General features: G+C 43.5%; 1 protein-coding gene across 1 annotated transcript in view; it reads left to right on the forward strand.

The window, feature by feature from the left end:
• The window catches only part of LOC311235711 (transmembrane protein 8B-like), a gene marked incomplete at both ends in the record, with an annotated part of 118272 nt that extends 98065 nt beyond the window's left edge, over positions 1 to 20207 (forward strand). The window contains 3 exons of the mRNA XM_084323177.1: positions 10479 to 10625; positions 16794 to 16910; positions 19881 to 20207. Of these exons, the coding sequence (XP_084179303.1) occupies positions 10479 to 10625; positions 16794 to 16910; positions 19881 to 20207 (591 nt within the window). The remainder of the gene's footprint in view (positions 1 to 10478; positions 10626 to 16793; positions 16911 to 19880) is intronic.
• Between the last annotated feature and the right edge of the window lie 228 nt (positions 20208 to 20435).

A 20435-nucleotide genomic window follows, 5' to 3' on the forward strand; every position in this document is an offset into this window, starting at 1 on the left:
ACAATACACAATACTATGCAGTGTACTAATGTACAGTACTATCTAGTGCAAAGCAGAAATGGGATGAGGTACAATTTTAGGTACAATTTACAGTAAGGTGTACGAGTTGTAGTGCAATCCTTCATCCATAAATATAAAGTGTGGGGAGTGGGTGCTACAGTGTGTTTGTTTAAAGTGGGTGTGTGCTATAAAGTGTGTGTAGTGGGTGCTACAGTGTGTTTGTTTAAAGTGAGTGTGTGCGTGTGGATGTGTGTGCTATGTGTGTTTGGTGGTTGTTGTTGTGTAGTGTTCATTCATTGTTCGTTTAGCAGCCTGATGGCCTGGGGATAGAAGCTACTTCTGAGTCTTTCTGTGCTCGCCTTGAGACTCCTGTGTCGCTTGCCTGACGGCAGCAGTTCAAAGAGGCAGTTGTTCGGGTGGCTCGAGTCCTTAATAATTCTCTTAGCCTTCCCCTTGCAACGCTTGTTGTAAATGTTCTGGAGGGTGGGGAGCCCCCCTCCAATTGTGCGTTCGGCTGAACGTGTCACTCTTTGTAGTCTGCTTTGGTCTTTTGCAGTGCTATTCCCAAACCAGGAGGTGATGTTGCCGGTCAAGATGCTCTCTATTGTACATGAGTAGAAGTTCTTAAGGATCTTCTGGCTGACTTGGAACTTCCTTAGGCGCCTGAGGAAGTAGAGGCGTTGTCGTGCCTTCTTCACCACACTGTTAATGTGTATGGTCCATTTCAAGTCCTCGGATATGTGGGCTCCGAGGTACTTGAAGCTGTTGACTCTCTCAACCGGTGCCCCGTCGATGCTGAGGGGGCTGTAGTCCTTGACCCCCGACCTCCTGAAGTCCACAATCATCTCCTTTGTTTTGCTGACGTTCAGGGAGAGGCTGTTTTCCTGGCACCATCCCGCCAGGACCTTGACCTCTTCCAGGTAGGCCCTCTCGTCGTTGGCAGAGATCAGGCCCACCACCACTGTGTCGTCAGCAAATTTGACGATTGTATTGCTACTCCGCTGAGCCACACAGTCGTGTGTGTACAGGGAGTAGAGGAGGGGACTCAGAACACAGCCCTGGGGGGCCCCTATGTTGAGGGTGATGGATGAGGAGGTGCAGTTGCCTGCTCTCACCACCTGGGGTCTGCCAGTCAGGAAGTCCAAGACCCACTGGCAGAGGTCATAGCCCAAGCCCAGGTCCCTGAGCTTGGCTATGAGTATGGAGGGGACTATGGTATTGAATGCCGAGCTGTAGTCGATGAATAGCATTCTCACATAGTTCCCCTGCCTCTTGTCCAGGTGTGATGCTGCTGTGTGCAGCACATGGGATATGGCGTCCTCCGTGGACCTGTTGGGGCGGTATGCAAATTGCAGGGGGTCCATGTTGATGGGGAGGGAGGAGCAGATGTAGCCCTTTACTAGCTTCTCAAAGCACTTCATGGCTATGGAGGTGAGAGCTACAGGGCGGTAGTCGTTGAGGCAAGCAGGCTTGGATTTTTTGGGTACAGGGATAATAGTGGACTTCTTCAGGCAGGTGGGGATGACAGCCTGTTCTAAGGACAGGTTAAATATGTCAGTGAATACTGGGGCCAGTTGGTCGGCACAGACTTTTAGGACGCGGCCGGGGATGCCGTCCGGACCTGCTGCCTTCCTGATATTCACTTTTTTAAAGGTCCGCCTCACCTCATGCTCTGTTACCCTGAACACTGCGCCTCCATCAGCAGCCGACCCCCCCCCCCCCATTGCCGAGGCTTGTGAGCTGGTGTTGTTATTACCAGCATCAAACCTCGCATAGAAGGTATTGAGGTCGTTTGCTAAGGAGATGTCACTGTTCAGTTTGAGGGAGGCGCCTTTGTAGTCTGTCATCGTTTTGAGCCCCTGCCACATAGCTCTAGAGTCAGCTTGTTCAAACTGGAGTTCAATTTTATCCCTGTAGCGCCGTTTGGCCTCTGACACTGTCCTCCTTACGTTGTGTTGCGCCACCTTGTGGTCATTCATGTTGCCTGCCACTAGGCCGTCATTGTATGCTTTGGTGCGCTCTCTCAGAGCTTCACGGACGGATTTGTCTACCCAGGGTTTTTGATTTGGGTAAACTTTCATTTTGGTAGTGGGGATTGTTTCTTTCACCCTAGTACAGACATAGTCCAGCACTGTCTCCGTGTAGGCATTAATGTTATCTGTGTCGCGGAATACAATCCAGTCTGTGTTGTGGAACACTGACCGGATCGTATCCTCTGACGTCACATCCCATTTCTGCACCTCTCGCGAGACTACGGGAGTACTTTTAATTCTTTGTCTGTACTTTGGTGTAAGGAAAATGGATGCGTGATCTGACTTGCCAAAGCCACTATCAGAATGAGCCTTGTAGCCACCTTTAAATTGCGTGTAACAGTGATCTAGGATGTTACCGCCTCTGGTGTTGCAAGTCACATGCTGGTAGAAATCAGGCAATACCTTTCTCAGATTGGCGCTATTGAAATCTCCCAGTACTAAAATGGCGGCGTTAACGTTCGTCGCTTGTATATTATTTACCTCGTCGTGTAGTCTGGAGAGCGCGGCGTTGTTGTTGGCTTGCGGTGGAATATACACTCCGACCAGGACGATCGCCGTTAACTCCCTCGGGAGGAAGAAAGGACGACACTTGATGGTTATATATTCCAGTTCTGGGGAGCAGTGGTTGGATAATTCCTTCACATTCGTTGGATCACTCCAATTTTTGTTAAACATGAAGGCAATACCTCCACCACGTTGTTTACCGGACTCTGATTGTGTCCGATCCTTCCTATGGATAAAGAAGTGATCCGCTGGTTGAATCGCGTGATCTGGAACCTCCGGTGTTAGCCATGTTTCGGTGAAGCAAAGGACATTGCAGTCCCTAACGTCTCTTTGATATTGAATCCTTGCTCGGATGTCATCCAGTTTATTGTCTATTGATTGTACATTGGCTAGCAATATACTGGGAAGTGGTGTACGGTGTCGTCTGGATCTCAGCCTGTTTCGGATCCCAGCCCTTTTTCCTCGACGTCTTTTCCTGGGGTCTAGGAACAAAGGATCTGGTCCTAGTCTCCGGAGGATTTCTTCCGGCCATTGATGTGGTTCGGAAAGTTGATCCAGCGAGTAATCCAGTTGGTAAGTTTCCCGTAATCCAATGTCTATGAGTGACTGACGGTCATATACATTAAATGCACCAACAGTTGGTACGCACAAAACTCTAAAAACTATAAATATTAACAAAAGTAAACACAGTCTCGACGGAGCTAACAGAGAGGCAGCCGAACGGGGCGGCGCCATCATCTTCGTCTTGGAAGATGCACTCTCTCTATTCCAAGGTATCTTAATGATGAGACATTGTGGTGTGCCTTTTTAAAATGTAAAGCTACTGGGCTTTTTTCATCCCCATTCCGTATCGTACTCCTGTGTTCAGCAATGCGTGTTTTTAAAGCACGTGTTGTCTTACCGACATATGCCTTACCACATGGGCACTTAAGCATATAGATTACATTGGTAGTTGTACATGTTATTTTGCCTCTTATTTGTATCTCTTTCCCAGTTGTTGGGTGATAGAAAACAGTGCATTTTTCTGTGAAGTGACCACAACGTCGGTTTCCATCTGGTAAGTCATCTAAAAAATTGTGTGTTTTCTTAGGAGGCAGGTCTGATTTAACCACAATGTCTCTGATGTTATGTGCTCTCCTGTAGACTAGTCTAGGGGGGATCTGAAAAGATTTATCCAATGTTGGATCAGAACTGAGAAGATGCCAATGTTTTTTAATAGTATGTTTAAAAAGGTTGCCTAGAGGCGAGTATTGTGTAATACACTGTATAGGTTGTCCAGAGGTAGTTTTGTTTCTTGTAGATTGTAAGCAATCTTCTTGGGTTTTATGACCCACTTTCAAAGCTGCTTTTTCTACAATGTCTTGTGTGTACCCTCTGGTTTTAAACATCGTTTTTAAAGTATCTGTCTGTTCCTGAAAACATTCATCTGTACTACAGATTCTACGGATCCTGTAGAACTGGCTGATAGGTAAACTGTTTTTTAGCGGAGTAGGATGAAATGAATCACTTCTCAACAGAGAATTTCTGTAACAAGGTTTTCTGTATACATCCGTTTGGAATGTACCATTGTCTTTTTTGATTATAATATCTAAGAAATTCACTTGGTGTTGGTCATACTCCATAGTAAACTTTAGATGTTCATTTTTGGCATTGAGGAAATTAAAGAATTGTATCAGTGTCATTTCATCCCCTGTCCACAGTATGCAAATATCATCTATATATCTTTTCCACATCTTAATGTATGGTAAAAACACATTTTCTGAGGAATTGAATACATAATTCTACTCAAAAAGACCCATATAAATATTGGCTATGGATGGGCTGGCTTTGCTTCCCATACTCACGCCCTTGATTTGTAGATAGTTCTCATCTTGGAACATGAAGTAGTTATGCGTGAGTAGAGTCTCTGTCAGTTCTATAAGAACGTGTGTTTCTGGTGTTGAATCCGGTGGACGTTGATTCAGGAACAGTGTCAGGGCTTCTAGAGCCCCTGTATGGGGTACTGAAGTGTACAAGGATTCGATGTCCAAACAGGCCATGTAGGTCACAGTGGTCGGATCCTGGACGGACTTCAAAGTCTTCAGTAGGTCTGTTGAATCCTGTGTGAAGGATGGGAGAGATTTCACAATTGGTTGTAGGAAGAAGTCCACATAGGAAGAGATGTTTTCAGTGAGAGATCCAATTGCTGCCACTATTGGTCTACCTTTAGGTTGAACAGGATCTTTATGCACTTTTGGCAGGCAATAGAACACTGGAGTCATTGGATGATCTATCTTCAGAAAGGCATATTCTTTTTTGGTCAAGAGGTCATTGTCCAACCAATTCTTTAATTGATGATGAATCTCATTTTTGAAAATAGCTGTTGGATTTCCAGAACGTTTTCTGTAATTCTTAGCATCTCCTAACTGACGGTGCACTTCCTTCTCATAATCACTCCTATTTTGAACAACAATAGCCCCTCCTTTGTCTGCATTTTTCACAATCAAAGTAGTATCTTTAGAAAGTTTGTTTAATGCTTCCCTTTCTTCCTTTGATAGATTGTTGTACACCTTATATTCTTTTCTGTTCTTAAGAGTATTTCTGACGTCTTGTTCTACCAATCTGCAATAGGTACATTCCAAACGGATGTATACAGAAAACCTTGTTACAGAAATTCTCTGTTGAGAAGTGATTCATTTCATCCTACTCCGCTAAAAAACAGTTTACCTATCAGCCAGTTCTACAGGATCCGTAGAATCTGTAGTACAGATGAATGTTTTCAGGAACAGACAGATACTTTAAAAACGATGTTTAAAACCAGAGGGTACACACAAGACATTGTAGAAAAAGCAGCTTTGAAAGTGTGTCATAAAACCCAAGAAGATTGCTTACAATCTACAAGAAACAAAACTACCTCTGGACAACCTATACAGTGTATTACACATTATACAACGGCATGCAAATTTCTCGATTCTGATTGGCTGAAACAGTCATTTTACACGTCTTTATTGGCAACAATCCACGCTGCTGGCCCAGGACCCGCCCACAACCGACCCACATCACATCACTCCGCCGGATCACAAGAAGGTGGCCAATAATATTTACAAATGGATATGTTAATGGCGACTAAACGACTAAATATGAAGCGATTCTGTCAAGGGGAATGTGTTAGCCCTTTAAACAATGTTGGATGATGTAATTGATGGGTCTTGAGGCAATCTAGAACAAAAGAAAAATCGCGGTTTGATTGATAGATTAATTGATTGATTTAAATTTCTACTTCCTTCTTGCTACTGACTGCAGCGTTCTCTCTCACTGTCCGACGCTGGCGTACCCACAAACACACACACACACATACACACACACACACACACACACACACACACACATACACACACACACGCACACACACACTGTGACACACACACACACACACACACACGCACACACACACACACACACTCCTGTCTGCAACAGCGGGGGAGTCAGACTGAGAGAGAAGCAGCGCTGTTTTAAGTGAGCATGGTCTATTGAATTGATTGATTGGTTGATTGCTAATTTTATTACTGTACCCCTGGTTTCCAACTGGTTAAGTTTAGGCTAAAAGAAATAAATAAAAAAATAGGGCGAAGAAAACGTTTTTTTCCTATGCATTCCCTTAACAATTGTGTGTATTGAGCCGTACTGTATTGTACCCATTCTGCATCTGGTAATAAAATTTTCAATCAATCATTCCAATAATACACAGTTGGATGTGTTAGTTGGTTGGATGCACTTCAAGCTGCTTCCACATGAGGCAACTTCTCTCAATCATTCCAATAATACACAGTTGGATGTGTTAGTTTGGTTGGATGCACTTCAAGCTGCTTCCACATGGAGTTGTGGGAACTACTTTTTCTGGCGGATGGTTTTTTCAATAAATCTTCGATTAATGTGTGTTTATTGTATAGAAATAAGGTTGGATGAATCTGGCAGTTGTATAAAAGCTTTACACCACGTGCAGTCGTGATTTGTGACCAATAAACCATGCCTAGGGGGGTCTAACGACCCTCGGCTGCGCCTCGGGCCTAACAACCACCCCTAGGCATGGTTTATTGGTCACAAACCACTCCTGCGTGTGATGTAATGCTTAAATACTCGCCTCTAGGCAACCTTTTTAAACATACTATTAAAAAACATTGGCATCTTCTCAGTTCTGATCCAACATTGGATACATCTTTTCAGATCCCCCCTAGACTAGTCTACAGGAGAGCACATAACATCAGAGACATTGTGGTTAAATCAGACCTGCCTCCTAAGAAAACACACAATTTTTTAGATGACTTACCAGATGGAAACCGACGTTGTGGTTTGTGTGCTCAATGTCACTTCACAGAAAAATGCACTGTTTTCTATCACCCAACAACTGGGAAAGAGATAAAAATAAGAGGCAAAATAACATGTACAACTACCAATGTAATCTATATGCTTAAGTGCCCATGTGGTAAGGCATATGTCGGTAAGACAACACGTGCTTTAAAAACACGCATTGCTGAACACAGGAGTACGATACGGAATGGGGATGAAAAAAGCCCAGTAGCTTTACATTTTAAAAAGGCACACCACAATGTCTCATCATTAAGATACCTTGGAATAGAGAGAGTGCATCTTCCAAGACGAGGGGGAGATATAGATAATCTCCTACTGAGGAGAGAAGTATGGTGGATCCATTATCTTAAAACGATGGCACCAACAGGACTTAATGAGGACTTTGACATTAGACCTTATTTGTAAATTTAACTTATAGAGGGAGACAGTCAATGGACTTTGTTTTTGTTTTTTGTTTGTGTTTTTTTCATTTTAGTTTTTTTCATTTTTGTTTTCAGTGACTAACACTGCTGCCTATCTGTAAATGATGTCTTAATGTTGTGTTTAACATAGATATTTCTCAAATCTTTTAAAGAATGTCAAATGAAAAGAAATTGTTACTTAATTATGTATAGAATGTATCATGCAAATATTGGGACCGCCCCTGATCACCAGGTGGGGCTGATAATCAATTTAGTTCACTTCCTGTATAAAAAGATGTCAGTGTGTTGTTGTCTTCATGCTTGAAGAAGACCAGAAGGGTCGAAACGTCGCATCTGCCTTTTTTTGTCAAATAAAACACCTTGGAACTACGACTGAGTTGCGAGCCCTGCTTTATCTTAAATTCATAATTTACCATCCCTCGCCAGCTCTATTTGTCTATGGAGAAGTTCCCCTTCTTTGCAGGGCTATAACTTTTTAAATTCTATTGCTAAATTGCCATTATTATGGCCCATTCAATGTCCTATATGTATTGTTCAGGGTGTAGCAACGTTAAACTTTTTCATTCACATATTCATACTAAAATATGGTCTAAAGTATAAGTATGTTTTTATCGTTTTCTGCAGATTTCTCCAGAACTTGATTTATAGCTCCAAATGCATTATATTGATGATGAAATACAGTTTGATAGCAATCGGCGCAAGATAAAAAATTTCAACTGGACGTGATTCTAGAAGTTTCTACGTATCATCTGATGATGACCGGATGGGCGGGGGATCGTTTATAATTCCGTGGGCAACGTTAGATGATTCATCCAGAGTGGGTCATATGTTCATCAGATCAGTTAGTATAGAAGACGTTAGAAAATAACGTTGAAACTCACCATGGCTTCCTCGCGCCGCTGGCAGATGAGCGTGGAACAGAATTTTTTCTCTTATGGGATGGAGAAATGCCCGATCCATTTCCAGGTTGTATAATAGTATATACGTCCAAATCATGTTGTTTTTTCGAGTTATTTCCACCGATCGATGTTCACTGTATCAAGACGGAGTCTCTCTAACGATAGCGAGTGCCCGGACCACATATGGATGAGCACTTCCGGTTCAAAGGTTCATTTCCGGTTGGCGATCTGCCGATCGGCCACCAGATGGCGCTCTTGAACCGCTAGAGAGTTGAGAGGAGATCAGCAGTGTGTCTCAGGGCTCCGGAAAGGAAATATGATTTCGATGACAGATTTTTGAAATATTGACATCAAAGACGAGTTACGGCGTCTTCGGCAGAATGAGCATGGCTAGGAATGACGTGTAAACTCGTCCCCGGCGATCATAGCATTTTTTTTTTTTTACATTTTTTATCATTCCATTTGGGCTGTGGGGGGTGCTTAATGTCTCAAGGAGTCGACTGAAGGCTTCTTGTCCTCTGCAAAAGCATGCAATTGGTCCACTGATGGATACATCTTGATATTGTCTAGTCTAGTGTGTTCATTAGATGGGTGAAATCCTCTTTCAGTGCCTCTGTGCCTGTTTTCGTAGGCAGTTAGCCTCTGGTATGCGTGCCATTAGCGTTAGCCACGCTTCTAGGCCTCTTTTCTTTTGGAAAGAATGATAAAAAAAATAAAAAATATATATTATAAATATTTATATATATTTTTTTATATATTCGACTAAGAGGTTGGCCAGTCGACTACGGCTCCTTTCGACCGACTAATCGACTAATAGGGGTCAGCCCTACAAGGCGGACAGTAATAAAATTAGCAATCAATCAATCAGCTAATTTTATTACTGTCCGCCTTGTTTCCAACTGGTTAAGTTTAGGCACTCTTTTGAAGTCGCTCTCTTTCGAAGTTGGTTAAGGTTAGAGTTTGGAATCGGGGCTGGTGGTCTATCGCCCTGCTCTAAAGACAAACTCTAACCTTAACCAACTTCGAAAGAGAGCGACTTCGAAAGAGTGCCTAAACTTAACCAGTTGGAAACAAGGCGGACAGTAATACAATTAGCAATCAATCAATCAATCAATCAATCAATCAATTCAATAATCCAGCTCACTTAAAACAGTGCACCTCCCAGCTGCTTCTATAGAAAGTAGGTACAAATCTTTTTTTGCAATTAATCAATTAATCAATTTGCATGATTTTTATTTTGTTCCACAATGACTCATGACCCATCAATTACATCATCCAACATTGTTTAACACATTCGACGTGACAGAATCGTTTTTCATTTCGTCTTTATGACCCTATCACTATATCCTTTCGTAACGTTTACTGTCCGGCGTGTCCGCCATCTTGCTTGCATTTCTAAAAACTCGCACGGCGGAGTGATAGTAATTTGGCTGTGGGCGGGTCCTGGGACCAAGAGCGTGGGGTTATTACAAATACCCACGTGTAACTTGACTGTTTCAGCCAATCAGAATCGAGAAATTTGCATGCCGTTGTATAACTAACATTAATGCAGCTTAACTAGTGGAACAACTAACATTAGTGCAGCTTAGCTAGTGGAACAACTAACATTAGTGCAGCTTAACTAGTAGAACCAACTAACATTAGTGCAGCTTAGCTAGTGTAACAACTAACATTAGTGCAGCTTAGCTAGTGGAACAACTCACTTTAATGCAGCTTAACTAGTGGAACAACTAACATTAGTGCAGCTTAGCTAGTGGAACAACTAACTTTAATGTAGCTTAACTAGTGGAACAACTAACATTAGTGTAGATTAGCTAGTGGAACCAACTAACATTAGTGCATCTTAGCTAGTGGAACAACTAACATTAGTGCAGCTTAGCTAGTGGAACAACTAACATTAGTGCAGCTTAGCTAGTGGAACAACTAATTAGTGCAGCTTAACTAGTGGAACAACTAACATTAGTGCATCTTAGCTAGTGGAACAACTAACTTTAGTGCAGCTTAGTTAGTGGAACAACTAATTAGTGCAACACTCTGCAACACTGTGGAGAAAATAAACCTAAATGATGATGATGATTGCAGCTTTATGATCTCAAGGTCCGCCTTCCTTGGCAACACCTTGACAACCACATTTAGCAAGACCTGCATGCTATTCAGTCATGTTTTGACGAGCTCTGGACACAGGTACTTATTTATTATCATCATCATAATCTTTTTTTTAGAATGATTTACTTTCTTAATTACTAAGGTTAACTGACCTGTTCCATTGGCAGTTCTACCACGCGTGTGACCAGCCTGGCATCGTGGTCTTCTGCATCATGGATTATGACGTCCTGCAGTTCTGTGACTTCCTGGGCTCACTGATGTCAGTGTGGGTTACTGTCATCGCCATGGCAAGGCTCAAGTCCATCATCAAACAGGTATGTCCTCTTTCAAGGTTAAAGTCTTCAATATTCTATAAAATGTGAGAATTTAAGGCTAAATTTGCCAAAGGGACCTTGGAAGTGGTGTTGCGAGGAGACATGATGTAATATCTAGTGTTGGCCAAGCCACAAGACATTATTAGAAACCAATTCATCCTTATTATTACACCCCACTCAAGCTACATACCATTAGTCTGATAGAGAGGATAATAACTGCTGCAAATAGCACATTCTACATGCTATACTTCCCTTTTCCCTTTTGGAAGTACTGAAGGAACTTTTACCAGACTCCCTTCAGCTACAGTATGCCTTATTGGAGATAGAACACTTCTACCACAAGAGGTCACCAAGACACCGTTTGGTGCTAGCTTGGACTGGTGCTTGTTTGGGGAGCGTATCTATGTTCCCCGGGTCCTATGTTCCCCGCTCCCGATCATTCACTATCTACACCCTCACACAACTCTGTCGCTAGTGTACTTTTAGGAATAGAAGTTTAACGTTTGAACCACACACACGCAATCAATAGCCTACCACCTAGCCACCAATATTATTCTCTTTCCTCCAGAAACATTCTCAATTCCATTTATCTTGTTTCCGCGCCGGCGAAATTCTACCGTCTGTTGCGGCGACTACTAACACACACATTTAAGCGTTGATTTTGGGGGGTCATCCCTATGTTCCCTGGGTCCTATGTTCCCCGGGTCCTATGTTCCCCGCTTTTTTTTAAAGAAAGTCCTATGTTCCCCGCTGAAATAAAGGTCCTATGTTCCCCGGGTCCTATGTTCCCCGGTAGCGATAAAGGCTCGCCAAATGCTGAAATAAAGGTCCTATGTTCCCCGGGTCCTATGTTCCCCGGTAGCGATAAAGGCTTGCCACCCCAGCGCACGTACCGGCAGTGATCTACAGCAGTGGTTTTCAACCAGTGGTAAAATACGCATAAAAGATAGCCACTTATACTATTTTGAGAAGATAATTCATCTGTATCGCAACGGAGTCACGGATCTGGTCGGGGCAGGTAGCATTATGACGGGAAAATTTTTATGAAATAAACAAATGTGAATTAAAGAATTTAAAACGAAGTTTAGCCTATTAAATCGTTTTAGAAGCGTATAGCCTTTTTCGCGCTTATTTGAGAAGGGTCCAGCTGCACAGCCGGAGAGCAACGCTCTCAGGGCCAAGATAGCCACTTATACTATTTTGAGAACATAATTCATCTGTATCGTCACGGATCTGGTCGGGGAAGGTAGCATTATGTCGGAAAATTTTTTATGAAATAAACAAATGTGAATTAAAGAATGTAAAACGAAGTTTAGCCTATTAAATAGTTTTAGAAGCTTGTAGCCTTTTTCGTGCTTATTTGAGAAGGGTCCAGCTGCACAGCCGGAGAGCAACGCTCTCAGGGCCAAGATAGCCACTTATGCTATTTTGAGAGAGACAGCAGAGAGACAGACAGCAGAGAGACAGACAGCAGAGAGACAGACAGACAGACAGACACTGCTCCACAGTGTGTGTGTGTGCGTGTGCGTGTGTGTGTGTGTGTGTGTGCATGCGTGCGTGCGTGAGTCTCTACTGGACCACCTCCTAGAGACTAATAATTTATAATATCACCAGAGCGCATCAGGTGCATGATGAAATAGCGGGGAACATAGGACCTTTTTTAGTCGTGAAGTGTACGTTTGAGAACACTACCGTAATGACAGAGAAATGAAGCAAGCTGACATGGTCGGCCCTCACACAACTCGTCGCTTTTTCGGGAGCCGCAACGGGAGATTTCTTCCTGTAGAGGGCTTCTGTGTTGTCCTGCTCTGTCCCTTCCTGTAGAGCCTCTGTGTTGTCCTGCTCTGTCCCTTCCTGTAGAGGACCTCTGTGTTGTGTTGTCCTGCTCTGTCCCTTCCTGTAGAGCCTCTGTGTTGTCCTGCTCTGTCCCTTCCTGTAGAGGACCTCTGTGTTGTGTTGTCCTGCTCTGTCCCTCTCTGTAGAGCCTCTGTGTTGTCTGATCAGTCTAATTATTGTTCAGGTGTAACTCCAAGGAACTTATATGACTCTACCAGCTCCACCTCATCCCCTCGGATGGTGATGGGAGTTGGGGGGGACCTCTTCTTGCCCCTCCGGAAGTCCACCACCAGCTCCTTGGTCTTGCTGGTGTTGAGTTGGAGGTGGTTGCTGTCGCTCCACCCTCATTGTCGTCAGTGAGTCATCTGAGAACTTCTGTAGGGAGCACCCGCTCGAGTTATGGCAGAAGTCAGAGGTGTAGAGGGTGAACAGGAAGGGTGACAGCACAGTTCCTTAACACTTTCAGTGCCAACATGGAAAAAGTCGTTATTGGGCGCCAACGGTTGAGTGCCAAAAAACGTAAAAAGTCGTTTTTGGATCGTTTTTCCTTTTTTTCAAAATTTGTATTCATTATTCATCCAGGGACCTTGGTGTTACCATAGGGAATAAGTCGGAGATCGCCAAAGTGCAATACCGGCTGCATCCAGCTAGACGGTGGTATCTAGCACCCTTTGAAACCTTATATCTTGGCCTGTGCAACGGTCAAATGTCTCCGGGCGCAGTTTTCTGGGTCGGCCAGTTGAGCGGTTCTCCCGGTTGCATTGAAGCGCGTCAAATATCCCCGATCCATATGTTGTGGTGGGTTATGTTGTGGACCAAATGGACATCGGATGTAGCAGATGGCGATCAAACAATTGGAATATTATTTTTGGAATACTCCCGATCACAGGTAAGGACTATCTGACGTAAATTTTTGCTTGATGTGCAATGCTTTTATACCGATCGGGCTGATAAGCGTTTTAGTGTTCAATACGAATGCCGTTACTTGCAATCAAATAATCAGAAACGACCCCCCCCCCCCCTTTCATGCATTCATGATGAAACATAATACCTGTTATATAGATTTGATTTGGGAATAGTAGCGTGTCCAGGCAAGAAACGGCAACGCTTATAGTACGTATCGCGTATAAGGCTATAACTCAGCATTTCGGGAATTACCGCAGACCCACTCCAAAACTATACTTATATTCACCAAGGTATAACACGGGAACGTATGGATGAAATTTTTTTTTATTTTTCACATATTGAACAATAGATAGTTGATGTCAAATGGGCCATAGTATTGTATCCATAGCTATAATATAGAATATAGTTATAGCTCTACAAACAAAGTGACACACTCTTATCTTTTAAAGCGTGGCATTGCTACAACGGGACCCGTCTAATGCCTGGCACTGAATGGGTTAAAGTGGCACTTTAAAAAAACATTATTTGACAAATAATTAGATTAGATAATATTCAAAAAAATTTACATCCTTCAACGTCTGTACAAGGATGTTGAGGATGTTCTACGAGTCGGTGGTGGTGGGCGCCTTCTTGTACGCTGTGACCTGCTGGGGCAGCGGACTGAGAGCGGGGGACGCAAACAGTCTGGATAAGCTGGTCAGGAAGGTAGGGGTGGAGCTGGACTCTCTAGCGGTGGTGGCGGAGAGGAGGAGCCTTGCTAAGCTCCATGCCATCAGGGACAACCCCTCCCACTCACTATACACAGACTTGGCTGACAGGAGGAGCATGTTCAGTGCTAGACTAACACTCCCAAGATGTAGCACTGAACGGCACAGGAAGTCCTTCATTCCGACAGCCATCAGACTTTACAATGCATCACTGTGCCTCACTGCATCACTGAGCACAGGGTGACAGTTACCATCTTCCTGGACTTTTACTTTTAAAACAACATTGTTCAATATTACACTTACTGTACACTTACTGTAGACTTCTGTATATTTTTACTGTATACTAGAATGCATATACATAACATATGAAATGTGAAACTTAGACCATACTTTTACTTATACTATTATTATCTTATTCTTAGGCTTATTTTACTCTTTAGTCTTAGGCAATTTTTTTTGTTATTCTTATTCGTGACTTTGTTCTGTCAACCTAAATGTTTACTGTGAGCGTTTTCCTCGGGATGATTAAAGTATTTCTATTCTATTCTATTCTAAATGTATTGTCATTATACAGCACAAATACAGTACAATGAAAATAAGTTTGGCATCCAACCAGAGTGCAAATGTAACAGTAAAGTGCAATAGTAATATACAATGTACAGGTGATTAAACATGGGAGTATATATAAATGAGTACTGTAACTGAGGGGTACAATTCCCTGACTGCATTGAATAAGTATGGTATCATTAAACCACTACTGAGTTATGTACATTACTACTGGCCATACAGTACACATGTATATGAGATGAACACCCACACAATAACACGGCTTAACAAGGAAAGTACTGTTTGTAATATTTATTAGAAGAGCACCAAGATTATCTTACATTTATTAAGAATTAGAGTTGCGCTTGTAAGGCGAAGAATGTGCATGAATAGGTCAAGAGCGTAAGTCCATGAGCATATTACGAAGGGGATAATTAATACCACCTGTAGCATAAGAATTATATAAGGTACACTCGTAGGTCAGCTGGAGATACTAGGGGGGTTCCCTCCGGTTGTAAGACAGCAGGGGAGAGGATTTGTCGGTAGCAAGAGTCTGGATCAACGAGGAATCAATAAGCTCCAGCTACGGGAGGCGGTACATATACTCCCCTCGATCGGCAGACAAAAGCAGCAGCTATAATCCAAGTATGCGCGACAGCATAGGTGAAAGCCAGCCAGCCTCCTCCTAGAGACGGGCTCGAGTGATGCTCCTCACGGGTTGATCCCACACAGCAGTGGGATAGACGGTTCTCTGCTCCAGCAGCCACAGTACCAAAGCAATAATCCAGCCGGAAAAGGCTCTGCATTCACCGGTGTAGATTCTCCTGTGCACGGTACTTCACATTAACTAGGTCGAACTTGACGTTATTTCACTAAGCTCTGACACTTTTACTATCCTATTCGCACGTGGTTCTAAGTGCTCTATTTAGACGCAAGGTTGCTCACTTCACTTGGTTGTTGACTCGTGGTGAAGGCTTCAACTTGTTGGGTTAACTCGTTTGAGGGTAACTAACTGCTGTATCCACCTGCAACGTATTTATACGTAAGGTGAATAATCTAGTGCCAACCTCATTTCTGTCTCGTATTACTGCGCAAACCTGGGCATGTTGAGACATGTCTTAGCGGTGGCTTTGAACTAGACATTGGGGGTATGGCCGTTGGCGCCTAGGGGGTCGCTGTCCAATAGGAGAACGAATATTATGGTCTGGCCTGTACCTAGGTAAAGGGATATTCCGTGTATATGTACAAAGAATATACAAGGGATATCAGACGATATACAAATATTATACATGGGATCTCAAGCAATAAATATATATATTCGGTTTAATCTGACCCTTTGTAACAAGTACTACTGAGTAATAATGCTAATCAGAACCTGTAAGTCGCTTTGGATAAAAGCGTCAGCGCTAAATGACTAACTGTAAATACAGGTATAAAAGCTAGTTAAACAGGGATGTGCATTTTACTACATAGATGAGTAGAGCTATTACATTTACATTTAGTCATTTAGCTGATGCTTTTATCCAAAGTGAATTACATGTTGTGTACAACAAGTCAGCAGGAAGGGTACAACTCTGGCAGCTAAGATTGTTAGTCAAACAGTGTCGAACTTGAGTGCTATAGTAGTATAGACATATTGGCATAGTAGGTAGTAATATAAGCAAGGTAGATTACTTAGTAGCAAAATGCATAATAGTAAAAGACAGTATGAAGGTTAGATCTTTTTTGTCTTTTTTTTCTTCTTCAAATGAAAAAATTATTATTAAAAGAACTATTAGAGCAAGTGATGGTGAAATTCACCAATAATGGAAAACAATGAAAATTGTTATTTTACACAAAGTGGACCTCACTCTGTGGTCTTTTATGATAATGTTGGGGGGGGGCGACAGTGGCTCAGGAGGTAGACCAGTCGTCTAGCAATCCGGAGGTTCCCGGTTCGATTCCCGCTCCTCCCGGGCAGCGTGTCAATGTGTCCTTGAGCAAGACACTTAACCCCTAATTGCTCCCGATGAGCAGGTTGGCACCTTGCATGGTTGCCTCCGCCGTCGGTGTGTGAATGTGTGAGTGAATGGGTAAAATGTGAGGAACAAATTGTAAAGCGCTTTGGATAAAAGCTGCTATATAAAAAAGCAGCCATTTACCAGGTTGAACTATGGATCTGGTCGTTCCTCAGGTGCTGTACCTGCTGGGAGCCATGTCTCTGTCCATGGCCCTGCAGCTGGACCGCCACGGCCTGTGGAACCTGCTGGGACCCAGCCTCTTCGCTCTGGGCATCATGGCTGTAGCATGGGTACGTAGAGCACCATCAACCATCTGTAACAGCTGTTCCCTCTGGGCATCATGGGTACGTAACTCTATCAACCATCTGTAACAGCTGTTCCCTCTGGGCATCATGGGTACGTAACTCTATCAACCATCTGTAACAGCTGTTCCCTCTGGGCATCATGGGTACGTAACTCTATCAACCATCTGTAACAGCTGTTCCCTCTGGGCATCATGGGTAAGGAGAACATTAATATCAACCATCTTTAAAGGTCTCAACCACACTTTTAAAGTAGGAGTGGAACATTAGTCATGTTCTAGTGATATAAACAGGAGGAGTGGAACATTAGTCATGTTCTAGTGATATAAACAGTAGGAGTGGAACATTAGTCATGTTCTAGTGATATAAACAGTAGGAGTGGAACATTAGTCATGTTCTAGTGATATAAACAGTAGGAGTGGAACATTAGTCATGTTCTAGTGATATAAACAGTAGGAGTGGAACATTAGTCGTGTTCTAGTGATATAAACAGGAGTGGAACATTAGTCATGTTCTAGTGATATAAACAGGAGTGGAACATTAGTCAGGTTCTAGTGATATAAACAGGAGTGGAACATTAGTCATGTTCATGTACATTTATTTAACCTTTATTTACCCAGGCAAGCAAGTAAGAACAAATTCTTATTTTATTTATTGTCAAAAGTATGCATAATGTATTCATTCCATGACAAGAGATATGTAATGTTAATTACCAAAAATTATTCAGTTTTTTTGGTGGGGAAACCCAGCATATATCGGTATCGGTTGATATCGGTATCGGAAATTAAGAGTTGCACAATATCGGTCTATCGGATATCGGTTTAAAAAAAACAAAATCGAACATCCCTAGTTCTGTAGTCCAGTTCCTTGCAGGTCTTCTGTTCTGTAGTCCAGTTCCTTGCAGGTCTGCTGTTCTGTAGTCCAGTTCCTTCCTTGCAGGTCTGCTGTTCTGTAGTCCAGTTCCTTGCAGGTCTGCTGTTCTGTAGTCCAGTTCCTTGCAGGTCTGCTGTTCTGTAGTCCAGTTCCTTGCAGGTCTGCTGTTCTGTAGTCCAGTTCCTTCCTTGCAGGTCTGCTGTTCTGTAGTCCAGTTCCTTAGAGGACTTCTGTTCTGTAGTCCAGTTCCTCAGAGGTCTGCTGTTCTGTAGTCCAGTTCCTTAGAGGTCTGCTGTTCTGTAGTCCAGTTCCTTAGAGGACTTCTGCTCTGTAGTCCAGTTCCTCAGAGGTATTCTGTTCTGTAGTCCAGTTCCTCAGAGGTCTTCTGTTCTGTAGTCCAGTTCCTTAGAGGACTTCTGTTCTGTAGTCCAGTTCCTTAGAGGACTTCTGTTCTGTAGTCCAGTTCCTTAGAGGACTTCTGTTCTGTAGTCCAGTTCCTTAGAGGACTTCTGTTCTGTAGTCCAGTTCCTTAGAGGACTTCTGTTGTGTAGTCCAGTTCCTTAGAGGACTTCTGTTCTGTAGTCCAGTTCCTTAGAGGACTTCTGTTCTGTAGTCCAGTTCCTTAGAGGTCTGCTGCTCTGTAGTCCAGTTCCTTAGAGGACTTCTGTTCTGTAGTCCAGTTCCTTAGAGGACTTCTGTTCTGTAGTCCAGTTCCTTAGAGGACTTCTGTTCTGTAGTCCAGTTCCTTAGAGGACTTCTGTTCTGTAGTCCAGTTCCTTAGAGGACTTCTGTTCTGTAGTCCAGTTCCTCAGAGGTCTGCTGTTCTGTGGTCCAGTTCCTCAGAGGTCTTCTGTTCTGTAGTCCAGTTCCTTAGAGGACTTCTGTTCTGTAGTCCAGTTCCTTAGAGGACTTCTGTTCTGTAGTCCAGTTCCTTAGAGGACTTCTGTTCTGTAGTCCAGTTCCTCAGAGGACTGCTGTTCTGTAGTCCAGTTCCTCAGAGGACTGCTGTTCTGTAGTCCAGTTCCTTAGAGGACTTCTGTTGTGTAGTCCAGTTCCTTAGAGGACTTCTGTTCTGTAGTCCAGTTCCTCAGAGGACTGCTGTTCTGTAGTCCAGTTCCTCAGAGGACTGCTGTTCTGTAGTCCAGTTCCTTAGAGGACTTCTGTTCTGTAGTCCAGTTCCTTAGAGGTCTGCTGTTCTGTAGTCCAGTTCCTCAGAGGTCTGCTGTTCTGTAGTCCAGTTCCTTAGAGGTCTGCTGTTCTGTAGTCCAGTTCCTCAGAGGTCTGCTGTTCTGTAGTCCAGTTCCTTAGAGGTATTCTGTTCTGTAGTCCAGTTCCTTAGAGGTATTCTGTTCTGTAGTCCAGTTCCTTAGAGGACTTCTGTTCTGTAGTCCAGTTCCTCAGAGGACTTCTGTTCTGTAGTCCAGTTCCTTAGAGGACTTCTGTTCTGTAGTCCAGTTCCTCAGAGGTATTCTGTTCTGTAGTCCAGTTCCTTAGAGGTCTGCTGTTCTGTAGTCCAGTTCCTCAGAGGTCTGCTGTTCTGTAGTCCAGTTCATTAGAGGACTTCTGTTCTGTAGTCCAGTTCCATAACACCCTCTCAGTCCAGGGCTGTTTAATCTGGAATGATCTACCACTGACCATACGAGATTGTACATCATTTCCATCTTTTAAATGCAATCTAAATTTAACAACCAAACCTGTGACCATGTATAGTCAAATAGTATAGTAGTGCACCCTTTATACCTTGTACTTTTTTCTGTATGTATGTTTTTATGCTTTGTCTCGTAGCATGTTATGCTTCACTGCCTGCCTGTTTCGTTTTTATGCTTTGTGTGGGGACTGTGGATGAAAATTAGCATCCTTGCTAAATCCGGTGTATTTACACTGCATTTATTTGTAATGTCCAGTTATATGCTCTGTCCTGTCTAAATAAACAAATAGGTCTGCTGCTCTGTAGCCCAGTTCCTCAGAGGTCTAAGAGGTCTAACCGGGAGCCTTCCGAATCCCAGACGACTCTCATCGTGTGGATGTATAGTATTATGCGCATGTTTGCTTGTGTTTACCGTCTCTCGCCTCTCGCTCCACCAGACGGTGCGGACCATCCGGCGGCGGCGCTGCTACCCTCCGACCTGGAAGCGCTGGGTGTTCTTCCTGTTCCCCGGCACCATGATCGCCACGTCGGCCGTGGCGCTGTACGCCTTCGTGGAGACGGAGGAGAACTACTTCTACATCCACAGCATTTGGCACATGCTGATCGCGGGCAGCGTGGGCTTCCTGCTCCCGCCGCGCACCAAGCCCCACCAAGCCAAGCGCCCGCGGCGGGGCTGCGGCTACCAGCTGTGCGTCAACGAGCACGAGGAGCTGGGCCTGGTGGACCCGGCCATCGTCTCCATCAACAGCATCTGCACCAGCTGATCACCACCCACCCACTACTCCCACCACCACCGGCACACCTGCTAAGACACTCCATTGCCTTCTCTCACTTGGGGAAATCTCACGACACGGGAAAATAAGCCACAGAACTCTAATAACTAAGCAATATAAATACTTCAACACGGGCGCGACACACATTGCATCCCCTCCATGCTATGGTCATGGTATAAAAATTTTATTGCTATCGATACTACTGTAATTAATATTTGT

The sequence above is a fragment of the Notolepis coatsorum genome, assembly GCF_963971535.1.
Source record: "Notolepis coatsorum genome assembly, chromosome: 10".
Classification (NCBI taxonomy): domain Eukaryota; kingdom Metazoa; phylum Chordata; class Actinopteri; order Aulopiformes; family Paralepididae; genus Notolepis; species Notolepis coatsorum.